Source organism: Gorilla gorilla, chromosome 17, assembly GCF_029281585.2.
Source record: "Gorilla gorilla gorilla isolate KB3781 chromosome 17, NHGRI_mGorGor1-v2.1_pri, whole genome shotgun sequence".
In the NCBI taxonomy this organism is placed as follows: domain Eukaryota; kingdom Metazoa; phylum Chordata; class Mammalia; order Primates; family Hominidae; genus Gorilla; species Gorilla gorilla.
In genome coordinates, this window is record NC_073241.2 from 50,926,368 (window position 1) to 50,943,431 (window position 17,064).

The 17,064-nt window shown below is 41.2% G+C and overlaps 1 protein-coding gene across 4 annotated transcripts in view; it reads right to left on the bottom strand.

Annotated features, from left to right (window-relative positions):
• Positions 1–17,064, bottom strand: part of ABHD3 (abhydrolase domain containing 3, phospholipase) — a 64,481-nt gene that overhangs the window by 33,969 nt on the left and 13,448 nt on the right. For 3 of the 4 annotated variants that reach the window (XM_031003777.3, XM_031003776.3, XM_055368627.2), the window contains exon 4: positions 9,361–9,406. The exons of the other annotated variant lie outside the window; for it this stretch is intronic. In XM_031003777.3, the coding sequence (XP_030859637.1) occupies positions 9,361–9,406 (46 nt within the window). The remainder of the gene's footprint in view (positions 1–9,360; positions 9,407–17,064) is intronic. 4 annotated transcript variants of the gene reach the window in all.

A 17,064-nucleotide genomic window follows, 5' to 3' on the forward strand; every position in this document is an offset into this window, starting at 1 on the left:
TTTTGTTATTATTGGACTGCACCTATCAATGTTGGGAGAAAATTCTCAAGGATTAAATGTGTTCACACCTACACCTGGCTGAGACCAACCAGCCTTCCTGGGTTGTTATATAGAGGAAGGTAAGGGGAGCAGGGACAGGTTATTTTTGAAGCACTTAGGAAAGGGCCGACTTGGGTGGAACAATATGTCCAGTAGGGAGGTACTGCATGTGAGAAAGGCACTGCCTGAAGGCAGAAGTTTGAAACTGAATTGTGCCTTGGCCGGCCCTGACCTCTACATCCCTCCTTCCTCTGGCTATCAGGGAGGTCCCTTAATCCTTTCTAAATGCCTTCTTCAGAAAATGGCCCACAGTGGGGTGGGGTGGAGGAGCTGGAGGGATGGGGTAGGGGAAGAGCTCTAAGTCCCTCCTACACTACTAGCTTCCATGGAAAAGCTAAGGTGGAAAAGCTAGTAGAAAACAAAAACAGATTTCTCTAAACCTGAGTCCTTAACCCCAAAGAATCTGAGGTTGGAGGGACGATCCTCTCTCTGAAAACCCTCCTTCCATCTATCCCCAGATTTTCAGGCTGACTTGACTGGAAGCCAGTACTGAAAGGTCAAGACACCAGGCTGCACAGCCTGAGTTCCTGCCGTGAGACCACTCATCAGCTTTATGACTTCTGATTGTCACCCCACTTCTCCAGAGGTGTCCTCATCTGTGGAATGAGGTGGGGTTTTTTTTTTTTTTTGAGACTGAGTCTCGCTCTGTTGCCCAGGCTGGAGTGCAGTGGCATGATCTCGGCTCACTGCAACCTCTGCCTCCTGGGTTCAAGCGATTCTCCTGCCTCAGCCTCCCGAGCAGCTGGGACTACAGGCGCCTGTCGCCACGCCCAGCTAATTTTTGTGTTTTTAGTAGAGACAGGGTTTCACTGTGTTAGCCAGAATGGTCTTGATCTCCTGACCTCGTGATCCACCCACCTTGGCCTCCCAAAGTGCTGGGGTTACAGGTATGAGTCACTGCACCCAGCCTGAGGTGGTTTTGTTTTGTTTTGTCTTTGAGGATTTGTGGACCTCTGAAGTAGAGCCATTCAAAATGCCAGTTCAGGATAAGCTGCTGGCATCAGAATGTAAATCAGCAAGCTGCTTCTCTCATTAAGGAAATATTGCAATGAGGGAAAAAAAGTCTGCTTATCTAAACAGTGTACAGAACTGAAACTGGTTTATGTGCTTTTAAAGTATATTAACCATTATTTAAAAAAAAAATAATTTACAGGCCGTGGACCTGGTAGCTCATGCCTGTAATCCCAGCACTTTGGGAGGCCAAGGTGGGCAGATCACTTCAGCCAAATTTCAGTTAGACAGGAGGCATAAGTTCAAGGGATCTATTGTACATCATGGTGACTATCATTAATGACAATGTATTATATACTTGAAAGTCTTCCCATGGTGGAGGGAGAAAGCTTTGATGTCTCTTTCTCTTCTACAGGCACTAATTCCATCATAGGGACCCTGCCTTCATGATCTCGCCTAAGCCTAACTACCTCCAAAGGCCGTGCCTCCTAATACCATCACCTTGATGGGTTAAGGCTTCAAAATATGAATGCTGGGGCAGGGAACACAAACATTGGGTCTACAACAATATTTTATAGCCATCATGATGTGTAGAAAGTGCTGACCTGGGAGTCAAAACCAGCTCTGAACTCATCCACCAAAGTTAGGTAAATCATTTACTCATTTAAACGTTCTCAGGTAATGCATATGTTGATTAGCTTGATTTAGTCATTTCACAATGTATACGTATTTCAAAACATCATGTTGTATACAATAAATACATAAAATTTTTGTCCATTTTTAAAACTAACTTTTTTTTTTAAGGCAGAGTCTTGCTCTGTAGCCCAGACTACACACAGTGGTGTGATCTTGGCTCACTGCAACCTCTGCCTCCTGGGTTCAAGTGATTCTCCTGTCTCAGCCTCCCAAGTAACTGGGATTACAGGCATGCGCCACCACACCCAGCTAATTTTTGTATTTTTAGTAGAGACGGGGTTTCATCATGTTGGCCAGGCTGGTCTCGAACTCCTGGCCTCAAGTGATCCACCCGCCTTGGCCTCCCAAAGTGCTGGGATTACAGGCATAAGCCACCGCATCCGGCCCTAAGTTGGCTGACATTCTATCTCAGCTCCTTATCTTGTCTGGGACTAGAGTCAGGTACTCTGAGGAATAGAGTTGGTCCATAGGACACATTTTGGGCAGTGCTGCTTTAAATTATTTTCCAGCTTCTGCTTGACTTTCTTGGCCCTCCCTTACCTGCTGAGCCAGCCCTAACTTGAACTAGAAAGCACCTAAAGGAGGATTTTCTTTTTAGAGCTTTATGAGATGTAATTTGCATACCATAATTCATGTACAAGTCAATGGTTTTTAATATATTCAGAGTCGTGCCATCGTAATTTAAGAATATTTTTATCACACCAAAAAGAAACCTCCATTAGCAATCATCCTCCACCTCAAGCCTTAGGTGACCATTAATCTACTTTCTGTGTCTATAGATTTGCCTATTTTGAATATTTCATATAAATGGACTCATACAATATGTGGCCTCTTGAGATGAGCTTCTTCACTTAGCATAATGCTTTCAAAGTGCCCATGCATTCAAGACTTCATTCCCTTTTTTTTTGAGACAGAGTCTCGCACTGTTGCCCAGGCTGGCGTGCAGTGGCATGATCTTGGCTCACTGCAAGCTCCGCCTCCTGGGTTCACGCCATTCTCCTGCCCCAACCTCCCAAGTAGCTGGGACTACAGGTGCCTGCCACCACGCCTGGCAACTTTTTATTTTTGTATTTTTAGTAGAGATGGGGTTTCACCGTGTTAGCCAGGATGGTCTTGATCTCCTGATCTCGTGACCTGCCCACCTGGGCACTCCCAAAGTGCTGGAATTACAGGCGTGAGCCACTGTGCCCAGCCGACTTCATTCCTTTTTAATGTGGAATAGTATTCCAGGATATGGAGCTATCACATTTTGCTTATCCATTCATCTGTTGATGAATATCTGGGTTGTTTCTACCTTTTGGCTATTATGAATAATGTTGCTGTAAATATTTATGTAGAGGTTTACTTTTTTGTTTTTAGTTCTTTATTTGTTTATTTATTTTTTGAGACGGAGTCTTGCTCTGTCGCCAGGCTGGAGTGCAGTGGCGTGATCTCGGCTCACTGCAACCTCCACCTCCCGGGTTCAAGCGATTCCCCTGCCTCAGCCTCCTGAGTAGCTGGGACTACAGGCACGTACCACCACGCCTGGCTGATTTTTTTGTATTTTAGTAGAGACAGGGTTTCACCATGTTAGCCAGCATGGACTCGATCTCCTGACCTTGTGATTCACCTGCCTCAGCCTCCCAAAGTGCTGGGATTACAGGTGTGAGCCACCGTGCCCAACCTATTTTTATTTTTTAGAGACAGGGTCTCTGTTGCCCAAGCTGGAGTGCAATGGCACAAACACAGCTCACTGCAGCCTCAAACTCCTGGGGCTCAAGCAATCCTCCTGTACTCAGCCTCCCAAGTAGCTGGTATAACAGGCACATGCCACCACACTTGGCTATTTTTTGTTTTTGTAGAGACAAGGTCTTACTATGTTGCCTAGACTGGTCCTGAACTCCTGGACTCAAGCGATCCTCCTGCCTCGGCCTCCCCAAGTGCTGGGATTACAGGTATGAGCTACTGTGCCTGGCTCATGTATAAGTTTTTGTGAGAACATATATTTTCATTTCAGGAATTTCTGGGTCATATGGTAACTCTATTTTAACTTTTGGAGGAACTGCCAGACTATTTTCCAAAGTGGCTAGGATGCTTTTCTTATTGGGTTAGGAACACAGAAGTCTGCATGATCCTATAAGTAAAAATAGGGAACCCAAGATCCTATATAACTTTATATAGGATCTATAATTTTAGTTATAGATCCTATAACTAAAAATAGCTTTTGGTGTCTACAGATTTGCCTATTTTGAATATTAGTTATAGGATCTATAACTGAATTTGTAGCTTTTAGTTATAGATCCTATAACTAAAAATAGCTTTCAACAAATCTTGGCTGAGTTTTTGGAAATTACCATTCCTAAACTAAGTTTACAAAGTAATCAACAATGTTAGAGAATTTGTGGGTAGCTTGGATTCCTATCCTTGAAAACCAATCTGCAGGGCAGAAGAAAAAGTCCCATCTATTCCAAGGCTCCTAGTACCCTACAGGAATATCTGAGGTTTGCTCTACTGAGACTAGGACTGTCTGTCTCCTGCAGGAAACAGACCCAAGGAGAAAAGGTGTATAGGATGCTCATTTCCTAATAAGAAAGGCCTTGGGCTTTCCCTCAATCCTACAATAACTAATTGGAAATGAGGACTGAATGGCAGTGGAAAATTTCTACTTCCTTATTCTCCTTTGTAGGAGCCATAGTAATCTCTATAAATGCTAAGTATATCTCTAACATTTCCACTCCTAGGAGAACTGCTTACCCTAAATTTCATTTCAGCTTTGCTAGTTCTTGTGAGCTAATTTCTGTTAGAGACAGTTCCTTCCTGTTTGATCTCTGCTGATTCATCTTTTGTTCTTTTTTATGCCTACCCTAAAGTCTCGCTTCCTCTGGGTCTAAGCTACATTAAATTCTTTCTGGAACAAGGTGAGGTATAAATAAATATCAGAGTTCCTCTAGTATGAAACAGTAATTGTTCTTAGCTTGAAGACAGAAAGAAGCAGGATTATCAAGGGATCTAAATATCAACATTAGCTCTAATAATCGATATTAGCATCTCATTTTTTGATCCAACTCAAAAAAGAGTAATAAGGATGTAGAATAACCAAAGGTAATTATATCCATTTAGAACAAGTACTTTAAAAAAGAAATTCAAGGAAGTAAACTAATTAATTAAATGTATACTTCTTATACCCTAATGATCTAACGAGTTAATACAGTAGTAGTTATGCCTTGGGTTATAAAAAACTTTTTTTAATTTTAATTTTAATTAATTAAATTTTTTTGAGACGGAGTTTCGCTCTGTCGCCCAGGCTGGAGTGCAGTGGCACGATCTGGGCTCACTGCAACCTTTGCCTCCTGGATTCAAATGACTTTCCTGCCTCAGCCTCCCCAGTAGCTGGGATTACCGGCATGTGCCACCATGCCCGGCTATTTTGTATTTTTAGTAGAGACAGAATTTTGCCATGTTGGTCAGACTGGTCTCAAACTCCTGACCTCATGATCCGCACACCTCAGCCTCCCAAAGTGCTGGAATTACAGGCTTGAGCCACCGCGCCTGGCCTATTTTTATTTTTTATTATTTTTTAATTTAATAGAGATGGGGTTTCGCCATGTTGGCCAGGCTGGTCTTGAACTCCTGGGCTCAAGTGATCTGCCTGCCTCAACCTCCCAAAGTGCTGGGATTACAGGCATGAGCCACTGCGCCTGGCCCTAAAAAGCTTTATCTTACAAGATATTTCAAGTTTATTATTTCTTTTTGTTTGTTTTTGAGATGGAGTCTTGCTCTGTCGTCCAGGCTGGAGTGCAGTGATGCCATCTTGGCTCACTGCAACCTCCACCTCCTGGGTTCAAATGATTCTCCTGCCTCAGCCTCCTAAGTAGCCGGGACTAAAGGTATGTGTCACTACACCTGGCTAATTTTTTTGTATTTTCAGTAGAGACAGGGTTTCACCATATTGGCCAGGTTGATCTTGAACTCCTGGCCTCAAGTGATGTACCCGCCTCAGCCTCCCAAAGTGTTGGGATTACAGGTGTGAGTCACCGTGCCCAGTCTCATGTTTATTATTTCATGTGAACTTGAAACATCCTTGTGAGGTGGCAAGTACACATTATCATATTTCAGTTAAGAAAAAGAGAAACAGAAAGGTTATTTGACTTGTACTTTATCACTTATAGCTGGTTAGTGGTGACAACAGAACTTGAACTTGGGACTTCTTACTGAGTCCGAGGTACTTTCTGCTACATAAACCCAAGCTGCCTGCCAGACTGTAACTCTAACAGCTTAGTGTGTTATTAGCTATTTTGAGACACATATTTGCTGGGGGGTACTAGTTAATCAAAATTTAACTGACACACTGTGTAAGACTCCAGAGACCCAGCTACTCTTATCTTACTTAGAACTCAGTGAATTCTTCCTGGAGGTTTTTCAAAAATACAATTAAAGCTTATGGGCTGAAAATTACTGGGTTGCTGTACTATTTCAAAGCAAATTTCTAATTAACTTTAAATGCTAAGGAGAGAATGTTTTTAAAGCATCCTTCTCCTCTTTTTCTCTCCTCCTATTTGTTGCTTCTTTTTTTCTTTTTTAAATGTGTATGTGTGTATATATATATATATACACACACACATATATATTCGAGACAGGGTTTCAATATGTTGCCCAGGCTGGTCTTCAACTTCTGGGCTCAAGTGATCCTCCCACCTGGGCCTCCCAAAGTGTTGGGATTACAGGTGTGAACCACCACTCCCAGACTGTTGTTTCTTAAGCTTCTAACCACCAATCTCCCCTTTCACTCTACACGTGCCCTAACTAATCTCAGCTACTCCTGAGCTTCAACTTCTACCTGTACACTGATAATCTCAGTCTGTCTCTCTCTTGCTTGCCTATTTCTCCTGAAGGCCAGTCCAGTACATCCAAAAACTTACTAAAAATTTCCACCGGGATGGTCTAAAAGCACCCTAAACATCTAAAATGGGATCTGTTATCTTTGTTACATCATAATCTCACAAATTCTTCTAAATTTCCTATTTCAGCAAATAGCAGCATCTTCCATCAGCCAGTCAAGCTAGAAATATTACCCTAGACTCCCTTGTCTTTACTTCCCACAATACGACTAATACTATTTTCTTCCCCTTGAATACTACTCATTTTTGTTCTCTCGTCTTTATTCCCCCTCCATCTGCTTTCAAACTCCAAACTCCATGTAGGTCTGTAGTAACTGCTTTCTAACTGGCCTCCCAGCCTCCAGCCTCCAGCCTCCTTCCCCTCCATCTCTTTCTTTCCTACACACCACTGCCATGGTTCTCTTTCTAAAACATGACCATGATCAAATTATGCCCTTGCTTCAAAATATCAATGATTCAATACCAGGTTCTTAGGAGTCTACATGTGATTCTGGCCCTACCCTTCTAGAAAATTCCTGTCACTTCCAGAAAAGTAAGAAAGCATAAAGCACAATGGTCAAAAACATAAGCACATAGATCACCTGGGTCTGAATCCTGGCTCTGTCATTTGTTGGGAGGGGTAAGTTCCTAATCTACCAGTGTCTTGTTTTCTTCATCTGTAAAATGCAGGACAGGGGCCAGGTGCAGTGGCTCACACTTGGAATCTCAGCACTTTGGGAGCATCGCTTGAGCCCAGGAGTTTAAGAGCAGCCTGGGCAACAGAGTGAGACCCCATCTCTACAAAACAAACAAACAAATAAATAAAAAATCAGCCAGGCATGGTGGCACACACCTCTGGTTCCACCTACTTGGGAAGCTGAGGTGGAAGGATCACTTGAGCCCAGGCGGTTGAGGCTACAGTGAGCCGTGATTGTGCCACTGCACTCCAGCCTGGGCAACAGGGCAAGACCCTGTCTCCAAAAGGAAATGAGGAATAATGGGGGCTATACTTACCTAAATTGTTGGGCTGTTTCTATTTCTGAAGATTAAATAGGAAAGGACATAACTGATACATTCTACGGATTACATAAATATTAGATAAAATTATCATCATCATCCAGCCATAGTAAGTAGCTGCTACTGTACGCACTTTAGAATACCTTGGTCTTTGCGCTGAGAGACCCTCTCTCTCCCCTTTGGAGGTTCAATACCACAGCCTTCAAGATCCAACTCAGAACGCTACCTCCTCTCTAAGCTCTCCCACCTCCCCCAGGCGCTTTGTTACTCTTTCCCTTTGTGCTCTGTAGCCTTAACAAAGGCTACTGTTAAACACTTAGCACTGTGTATATTTTAATGGACTTGACTGTCTCTCCCACAACTAAAGTTTGAGCTCCTAAAGATTAGGGCTGTGTCTCATTAATATGTATATCTTCACCCTATTGCCTTGCACAGTGCCCGATTTAACAGGCACATACCACGGCTTTGCTGAATGAACAGATCTTTGTCCCTCACTTCATAAAGAACTAACGAGCTTGGCTTTGCAGCACATTATTTCCTTGAGAGCCTCAGACCATGTCTTCCCCCCCCCGCTTTGTGTCCTGGAAGAATGCACAGCAGACAGGAGCTGCTCAAAATGATTTGCCTGGGCCAGGGCCATAGTGACACATTCAAATCTTTCCCTTTAGAGTACTGTCTGTCTACGAGATTCCTAAAGGGCTGGATTGAATGAGAAAATGTGAACCTTCACGTCAAGCTATTTATTACAAGGCACTTGAGTAAGACCATAACACTCTGCAACTTTTGCTTTCGAAGTCGTGTTGATCTTCATTTCCTCCAGTGCCTAAGTCACTGTAAAGCCAAGTACAAGAGGTTTTTTCTTTCCAAGTTCTTATAAAGTGTTGACATTTGTGACCTGATTGTAAATTTTTATTTCCAGCATGACTTATTTATAGTCTTAATGTCATTCTCTATCTATGACCCAAAAAAAGTTTATTTCAATTCTAGTAGAATTGCCTTTGACCTGTTGAGACTGCAAAAAGTTAAAAAGCTGAAGAAAATTTTAGCAAATGGAATAGTTCTCATTCCAACTCACGGGTTTAAAGATCAGATAGAGTGATTTTCTAAGAGGTGAAAGATCTATCCTAGCAAAAACTCAGAATTAGAGGGGGAAAAAAAAGACCTGATATAAATTTTAAAAGGTTTCAATAACATTTCCACCATGTAAACTTCAGCTGGCAAACAGGCATATGACATACAAAATTGTTTCATGACAAATGTAAATTTCATAAGTGGAAAAAAATCACTGTATTAGTTAATTTGTTTTGCACTGGTTAATTTTTAAGGAAAATGTGTTTTGCATTAAAAATGAGGCCTTCTCTTCCCAGTTCTTCCCAGAGTCAGGAAAAGCTGGGTTGAGAGGGTAGAAAAAAAAATGATGTAGGTGAATAACTATTGATGCTAAAATGTAGTAAGTACAAAAGTTTAGTTACAAAATAGAATCTTAATTTTTATAAAAATAGAAATATATTATATATATTTTATTTATATATGAAATCTGAATGAACACAGACTAAGGGAATTTCCTTGGTTATACAATTATCGGTCTTGTAAATTTCCTTTTTTTCCATATCTGTATTTTTGTATAATAAATTTGTATTGCTTATATAAAGAGTTATTTTAAATAAAAAGAATATGCTTTTTGTTATAAAACTAGAAATGATTCTTTAAAAAGTTACTGTTGTCATTTAAATTTACTTACCAAGAGATTCTCCCCCGCCACTCCTCTGTTGTTAAAAACCACACATCTAAAAACCAGGAAAGCAATTTTTGTTATTTTTACACATGATTCTTGCTCATGATATAATATTAAAGTCATCTTACTGACACTGATTTAGAGCACTAAAAGATTTTTAAAATCTGTCTTGTAGGTGTAATGTTTGACAATTTCATCTAAATGCAATGCACTAAAATAAAATTCCAGTTCTCTAAATTCCACATGTGGGTTCAAATTAGAAAACTGTATACTGAAGTGATGTTAATTTTTCCTACCAAGAGTAGAATATTTCCAACTTCTTCCTACACACATACGTGGGCCTCCAACAAGTGTTTTTAAAACAATTCTAAATACAAGTCAAATTTAAATGTTTTTGTTTTTTGTTTTTTTTTTTGAGATGTAGTCTCTCTTGTCACCCAGGCTGGAGTGCAATGGTGCGATCTCGGCTCACTGCAACCTCTGCCTCCCAGGGTTCAAGTGATTCTCCTGCTTCAGCCTCCTTAGTAGCTGGGATTACAAGCGCCCACCACCATGTGCGGCAAATTTTTTTTTGTATTTTTAGTAGACACAGAGTTTCACCATGTTGACCAGGCTGGTCTTGAACTCCTGACCTCAGGTGATCCGCCCACCTCGGCCTCCCAAAGTGTTGGGATTACAGGCGTGAGCCACTGCGTCTGGCCCTGTTTTTGCTTTAAACAAAGAAAAAATATATATCCTCTACCCATTGCATTTGTAACATTCATACGTTATCTATTTATATTCTAAGAAACAGCTCTTGTTCCCTTAAGGCTCAGCAAACATGGACACCAGAATTTTACATGAGGTGTAAACATCACAGGTGAGCCACAAAGAGCCTGGCGCCTGAGCTGGTGGGATGGGCCCCATTATGCTACTGCTTAGTGTTCAGTTGACCTAGGGAGGAAAGATGACCTTGTGCTTTCTCTGATCCTGTTTGCATCTGCTGGGTAAATGGGCTCAGATCAATGTAAAGGGTTTAGATCAATGTTGGCTCAAGCAAGTACTCGGTGAAAGTTAGCTATTAGTAATAATGGTAGTTGTAGTGTCATGCTGGTTTCAAAAGTTATTCAGTATTTAAAATATGTAACTCTCATTTAACTTTCAGGCAGCCACAGGCCCAGATATGTATTTTTACCATCCTTAGAAAAAATCTTGATTTGTGTCTACACAGGTTCTCACTGATTTAGTGAGTCTATATTCATAACAATTAAAATTCATTTTGTTTTTGTCTGATTACCTATTCAACCAACCAAGGCCATTTAAGATTCCAAATCTCTTCTTGCAGGGTGCTGCTGAGCACTGTATAGGTTCTAAGCAACAAAGAACCTACTGCTGTATAGAACATACACGACTCTGACTCTCTTCTCAGGGAGTTTAGATCTCAAGGCACACCAGCTTCATTTAATGTGGTATGCAGGCTATGTTCTTGCAAAGGAATTTTCTTGCAACTGAAAAGCCATATAGAAAATTTTATTAGGCCCAGTTGAAAGAAGAGAAATGTTTAGAAACCTCAGAAATCCTATTTGAGAAAAAGCTAGAAATATTACATTTTATTAACTCACCTAAGATAAATCTTTTTGTTTTTTGAGACCATGGTCTCACTCTGCAACTCAGGCTGGAGTGCGGTGGCGCGGTCACAGTTCACTGCAGCCTCAGCCTCTCATGCTCAGGCAATTCTCCTGCCTCAGCCTGCTGAGTAGCTGGGACCACAGATGCACACCAACACGGCTCAGCTAATTTTTTTTCTTTTTTTTTGAGACAGAGTCTCGCTCTATCACCCAGGCTGGAGTGCAGTGACATGATCTTGGCTCAATGCAACCTCCATCTCCCAGATTCAAGTGATTCTCCTGCCTCAGCCTCCTGAGTAGCTGGGATTACAGGCACGTGCCACCACGCCCGGCTAATTTTTGTACTTTTAGTAGAGATGGGGTTTCCCCATGTTAGTCAGATTGTTCTAAAACTCCTAATCTCAAGTGGTCTGTCTGCCTCAGCCTCTCAAAGTGTTGGGATTACAGGCTTGAGCCACTGTGCCCGGCCAGCCTGGCTAATTTTTATAAGTTATTTGTAAAAACAGGATCTCACCATGTTGCCCACGTTGGTCTCTAACTCCTGGGCTCAAGCGATCCTCCTGCCTTGGCCTCCCAAATGCTGGGATTACAGGCATGAGCCACCGTGCCTGGCCAGAGAAATCTTAAATAAAGTATAAATACATTCAGAAAAGTCAGAGTAGCCTCAGTGACTCCTTTATCTTTTCTTGCTAAAAACAATGGCAAGATGTCTTGATATAAATAAAATTTCAGTTGGCCATTTGTATTTACTTGCATAAGCACTTAAGTCACACAGGAACCGGTGCTAAAGTTAATTATGACCTTGAAACTTGAAGCTCCCAGTCATTCAGAAAAGAACCACTTTAGAGTACAAACATTAAATAAGGATTAAAATGGCTTCTGGAGCAAGATGTCATCATATGACTGCCAGTGAGAGAAGGCAAGAACACTAGTGAGGGGAAAGAAAAAGATGATCTGCAAACTCATGAAAAAGCAGCCTGTACATCTGGGATTTTCTTCTAAACTGCAGAGTGGGATATTTGCACTTTCCTTCAGGCAACTTTGGAAAGTGGATCATAGTTCTGGTAGCTCTTGCTAGAGGACAAATTGTACTGACCACTCCATAAGGCTTTGATCATAACAGTGTTCAATCAGTAGCAGTCATCATTGCATACTTAAAGCCTTGGACGTGGGGCAGAGAGATAAGGAAGAATGAGGAAGCAAAGCAGTTACAGAGGACGGCAGAAAGAAGGCTGCCATCCTGCCCTTTCTCCCACTCCAGCTGGGGATGAGCAACCAACTCTTTTCATTTAACCCCTTTGCTACCCTGACAGTCATCAGGGAACACTGAACTAAAAGGGCTGGCTGTGAAACTACTATTCCTAAGGCATTGAAAAATCTGTTAACCTCTTCTTCTTTTTTTATTTAGAGATAAGGTCTCACTGTCGCCCAGGCTGGAGTGCAGTGACACAATCATGGCTCACTGCAGCCTCAACCTCCTGGGCTCATGTGATTCTCAGCCTCCCTAGTAGCTGGGACTACAAGGGCATGCCACCATGCCTGGCTAATTTTTAAATTTTTTGTAGAGACGGGGTCTCCCTATGTTGCCCAGGCTGGTCTTGAGCTTGTGAGCTCAAAACAATCCTCTCGTCTTGGCCTCCTGAAGTTCTGGGATTACAGGTATGAGCCACTGTGCCCAGCCTGTTTTTATTTTTTTTTTGAGACAGAGTCTTGCTCTGTTGCCCCTGCTGGAGTGCAGTGGTGCAATCTCGGCTCACTGCAAGCTCCGCCTCCTGGGTTCAAGCCATTCTCCTGCCTCAGCCTCCCGAGTAGCTGGGACTACAGGTGCCTGCCACCACGCCAGGCTAATTTTTTGTATTTTTTTTAGTAGCGACAGGGTTTCACCGTGTTAGCCAGGACGGTCTTGATCTCCTGACCTCGTGATCCACCTGCCTTGGCCTCCTAAAGTGCTGGGATTACAGGCGTGAGCCACCACACCCAGCCGCCTCTGTTAAACTTCTGTAACAGTTCTCTCCAATTAATTTTTACAGTTACCTCAAACAATTCTAAAGGGCGTGTATATGAGGGAAATTGTTCTGCAAAGCATATTTTTCCTACATATTTGAACTATATAATTTTTTTTCCCTCAAAACAAGGAAAATATAAAGAGAAGAAATATCAAATAAAGAACAGATCTGGTAAGAAGAACTTTCTGTGACAAGATAACCCATTAACCAGGGAAGCAGGTGGGTGTCCTTTAATGAAGGTTAAATAAAAGGAAGAGACTACCTATAGCACAGTTTCTCAATCTTTAGTACTATGGACATTTCAGCCCAAGTAATTCTTTGTAGCAGTGCTGTCCTGTGCATTATATGATACTCAGCAGCATCTCTGGCCTCTACCAACTAGACGCCAGTAGCACATGCCCCAGGCATAACAACCAAAAATGTCTCCAGACATTGCCAAATATTCCCTGGGGGAAAAACTGCCCCTAGGATGAGAACCAGTGTCACAGTGAGATGGACCAGAGAACCTTAAATCTGCTCAGGCTTGAACCCTGGAAGTCAAGGTTGCAGTGCTGTGATCACACCATTGCACTCCGGCCTGGGTGATGGAGAGCCTGTCTCAAAAAACAAAAACAACAAAAAAAGTAGCAGACTCTGAGCTTGGGCACCTAAGAAAAGCAGCGAAACTTCCATGGGTTGTGAGTACCTGTCTAGGCCTAGTTTCCAAATCTGTAATTTTATCAGGCAATCTGAAATATTTCAGTTCTAAGATTCCCCAAATCTTCGAGTCTAACAATAGAAATGATAATCAGCAAAGGGTAGAATGAGAGGAACATTCAGAGATCAGCTAGTCATATGATTGATTTCAGGTAATAATAATAACAACAGATACTGTTCACTAGTGTTTACTATGTGCCAGATCATGTTCTAAGCACTTTACATGAATATTAATATTGGAATAACTCATTTATTCATTCAATAATATTTACTGAACTAAAGATTGAGTTAGAGCCTGTAGTAGAGAAACAAAGTATCAACATAAGGTTCCTGGCCTCAAGGAGGGTACAATCTAGTTAGATTGAAAAGATATGCACCATATTTTCAGTTGAGTGACTACAACAAAAGTAATAAAACAAGACAGTATAGGATTCAATGTCCAAGGAGTGGTATAGACAATAAAACCCTATGAGGTCAGGATGGGCAAAACTGATTAAGAAAGGCTTCATAAAAGGTAGATAGATCTTATGTTAGGACTTGAAAAATAGTAAAGATTCCAGCAAAAGGCAAGTGTGAGATACATTGTAAAGGGAGTAATCCAAGCAAAGATATAAGGTGAGTATGTATTAAATGTTCTAAGGGACAAAAAATCAATTATCAGTTGAGAAGTGGTTACATGGACAGTAACAATACAAAATAAGAATGGAAAAACAGTTTAGGACAAAAATAAACATAAGGCTCTGAATTCCAGGTAAAGAAAAGATAAGGAAGTTCTGCCTCTAGTAATGTCCAGGTAGATCCTTTAGGGCCAAACTTTCCATAGAATAATAACTATACATTCTTGAAAAAATATAAAGGCAGTAGAGAACAACAACGACAACAAAAAGCATGCAGAAACTGAATGGGAGTTGACACTAGGAAAATGAAAATCATACTGGGTGAGTTTTCAATTTTTACAGCTTCTCCTTTTTTTACCTGAGGGAAGGCAGTAGTTGGGTATTACTCAATGATAAATAAAAGTTGGATAGAAATGCTCAGTCTCTTGGCTGGGCGCAGTGCTCATGCCTGTAATCTCAGCCCTTTGGGAGGCCAAGGTGGGTGGATCACCTGAGGTCAGGAGTTTGAGACCAGCCTGGCCAACGTAGTGAAACACCATCTCTACTAAAAATACAAAAATTAGCCATGCGTGGTGGCAGGCACCTGTAATCCCAGCTACTTGGGAGGCTGAAGCAGGAGAATCGCTTGAATCTGGGAGGCAGAGGTTGCGGTGAGCCAAGATCACACCATTGCACTCCAGACTGCGCAACAAGGGTGAAATCTGGTCTCAAAAAAAAAAAAAAAAAAAAAAAAAAAAGGAAATGCTCAGTCTCACAGGCTTGAAGAACTATTAAAACAGTTTTGGGCAACAACAGAAGTTGAAAAACAAGCAGAAAAAAATCTTAGAATGGATACACAGAGAAAGAGCAGTAAATTCTGACTAAAAGCCAGGCCCAAATCTCTAGTTGATCCCTCATCTATACATATGTGAAACACACTACAAGCAACCCAATTAAGGCTAAAAAACTGGACAAAGATTTCAACTGCGATTTACAACAGAGGAGAGAGAGTTTGAAGTTTGAGTGCAGCCAAGTTAACTATCTAATAAAGCAAACAAAAAGCAACACTCTTTGCGAAAATATAACAGAATCCAGAGTCTCTACAATGGATCATTCAAACTGTCCAGAACACAACCCCAAATTGCTAGACCATGAAGAAACAGGAAAACATGACCCACACTCAAGAGATAACCTAACTGGTCCCGAGATTGTCCAGATGTTAGAACTAGCAGATGAAGTTTTACAGCAGCTACTATAACTCAAGGACATCAAGGGTGGTGGGGTGGGGTAGCTTGTAAAGAATTAAAAAAAAAAAATAGAAAATCTCAGCATAATAAAATTTATTAGAATGGTAATTCTAGAAAAAAATATAAAATCTGAAATAAAAAATTCACTGGATTTGCAAATTGCAGCTCGAACATAGGATAAGAGGAAAAAGGTCCAAAAAAAGTAGAACCTCAGTGATTTGTGAAACAATATAAAAAAAAAAAAACAACATACATGTAATTGTGGGCTGGGCACGGTGACTCAACCCTGTAATTACAGCACTTTGGGAGGCCGGGGCAGGCAAATCACTTGAGGTCAGGAGTTTGAAACCAGCCTGGCCAACATGGTGAAACCCCGTCTCTACTAAAAATACAAAAATTAGCTGGGCGTGGTGGCAGGTGTCTGTAATCCCAGGTACTCAGGAGGCTGAGGCAGGAGAATCGCTTGAACCCAGGAGGTGGAGGTTGCAGTGAGTCGAGATCACACCACTGCACTCCAGCCTGGGCAACAGAGCAAGACTGTCTCAAAAACAAAACAAAAAAATCCACCACATTAACAATTACATTAAATGTAAATGAATAAGAACCTCAATTAAAAGATGGAGATTGTCAGACAGGATTTAAAAAAAGCAAGATCTGGTTGGGCACAGTGGCTCATGCCTGTAATCCCAGCACTTTGGGAGGCTGAGGCAGGTGGATCACCTGAGGTCAGGAGTTTGAAACCAGCCTGGCCAACATGGCGAAACCCCGTCTGTACTAAAAGTAAAAAAATTAGCCTGGTGTGGTGGTGGGTGCCTGTCATCTCAGCTACTTGGGAGGCTGAGGCAGGAGAACTGCTGGAACCTGGGAGAAGGAGGTTGCAGTGAGCCGAGATCATGCCATTGTACTCCAGCCCAGGTCGACAACAGTGAGACTCTGTCTCAAAAAAAAAAAAAAAAAAAAAGAGCAAGATCTAACTACATGCTATCTGCAATACACTTTAAATACAATGACATAGATACTCTGAAAGTTAAAGTGTAAATAAAGATATATCACACAAACACTCAGCAAAAAAAGAACGAAGTGGCTATGATAATATCAGGTAAAGCAAACTTCATGACAAGGGGTTAAGAAGAACATTTCATGATGATAAAAAGTTAATTCATAGGAAGACTAACAATCTTAAATCTGTATGTGTCTAACAGAGCTTCTGTATACATGAAGCAAAATTAATAGAATTAAATGGAGAAACAGAAAATCTACAACTATATTTTAAAATGCTTCTATCAATAAAAGATAAAAGTGAGCTATAAATAGTCTGAATAACATTATCAATATTAACCAAATTTAAATGTACAGAACACCACATCCAACAAGAGAATACACATTCTTTTCAAGAAATGATGCTATCTAAACATTTCCAAGCTTACTAAGGCCATAAAGGTGGTAAAACAAATGAACATAATTCATGTACCTTTTCTAAGATGCTTCAGAAATCAAACGCAGTAATTAATGTGAGTATATTATTCACTATTACATGCCTAACTCATGATTATCATAT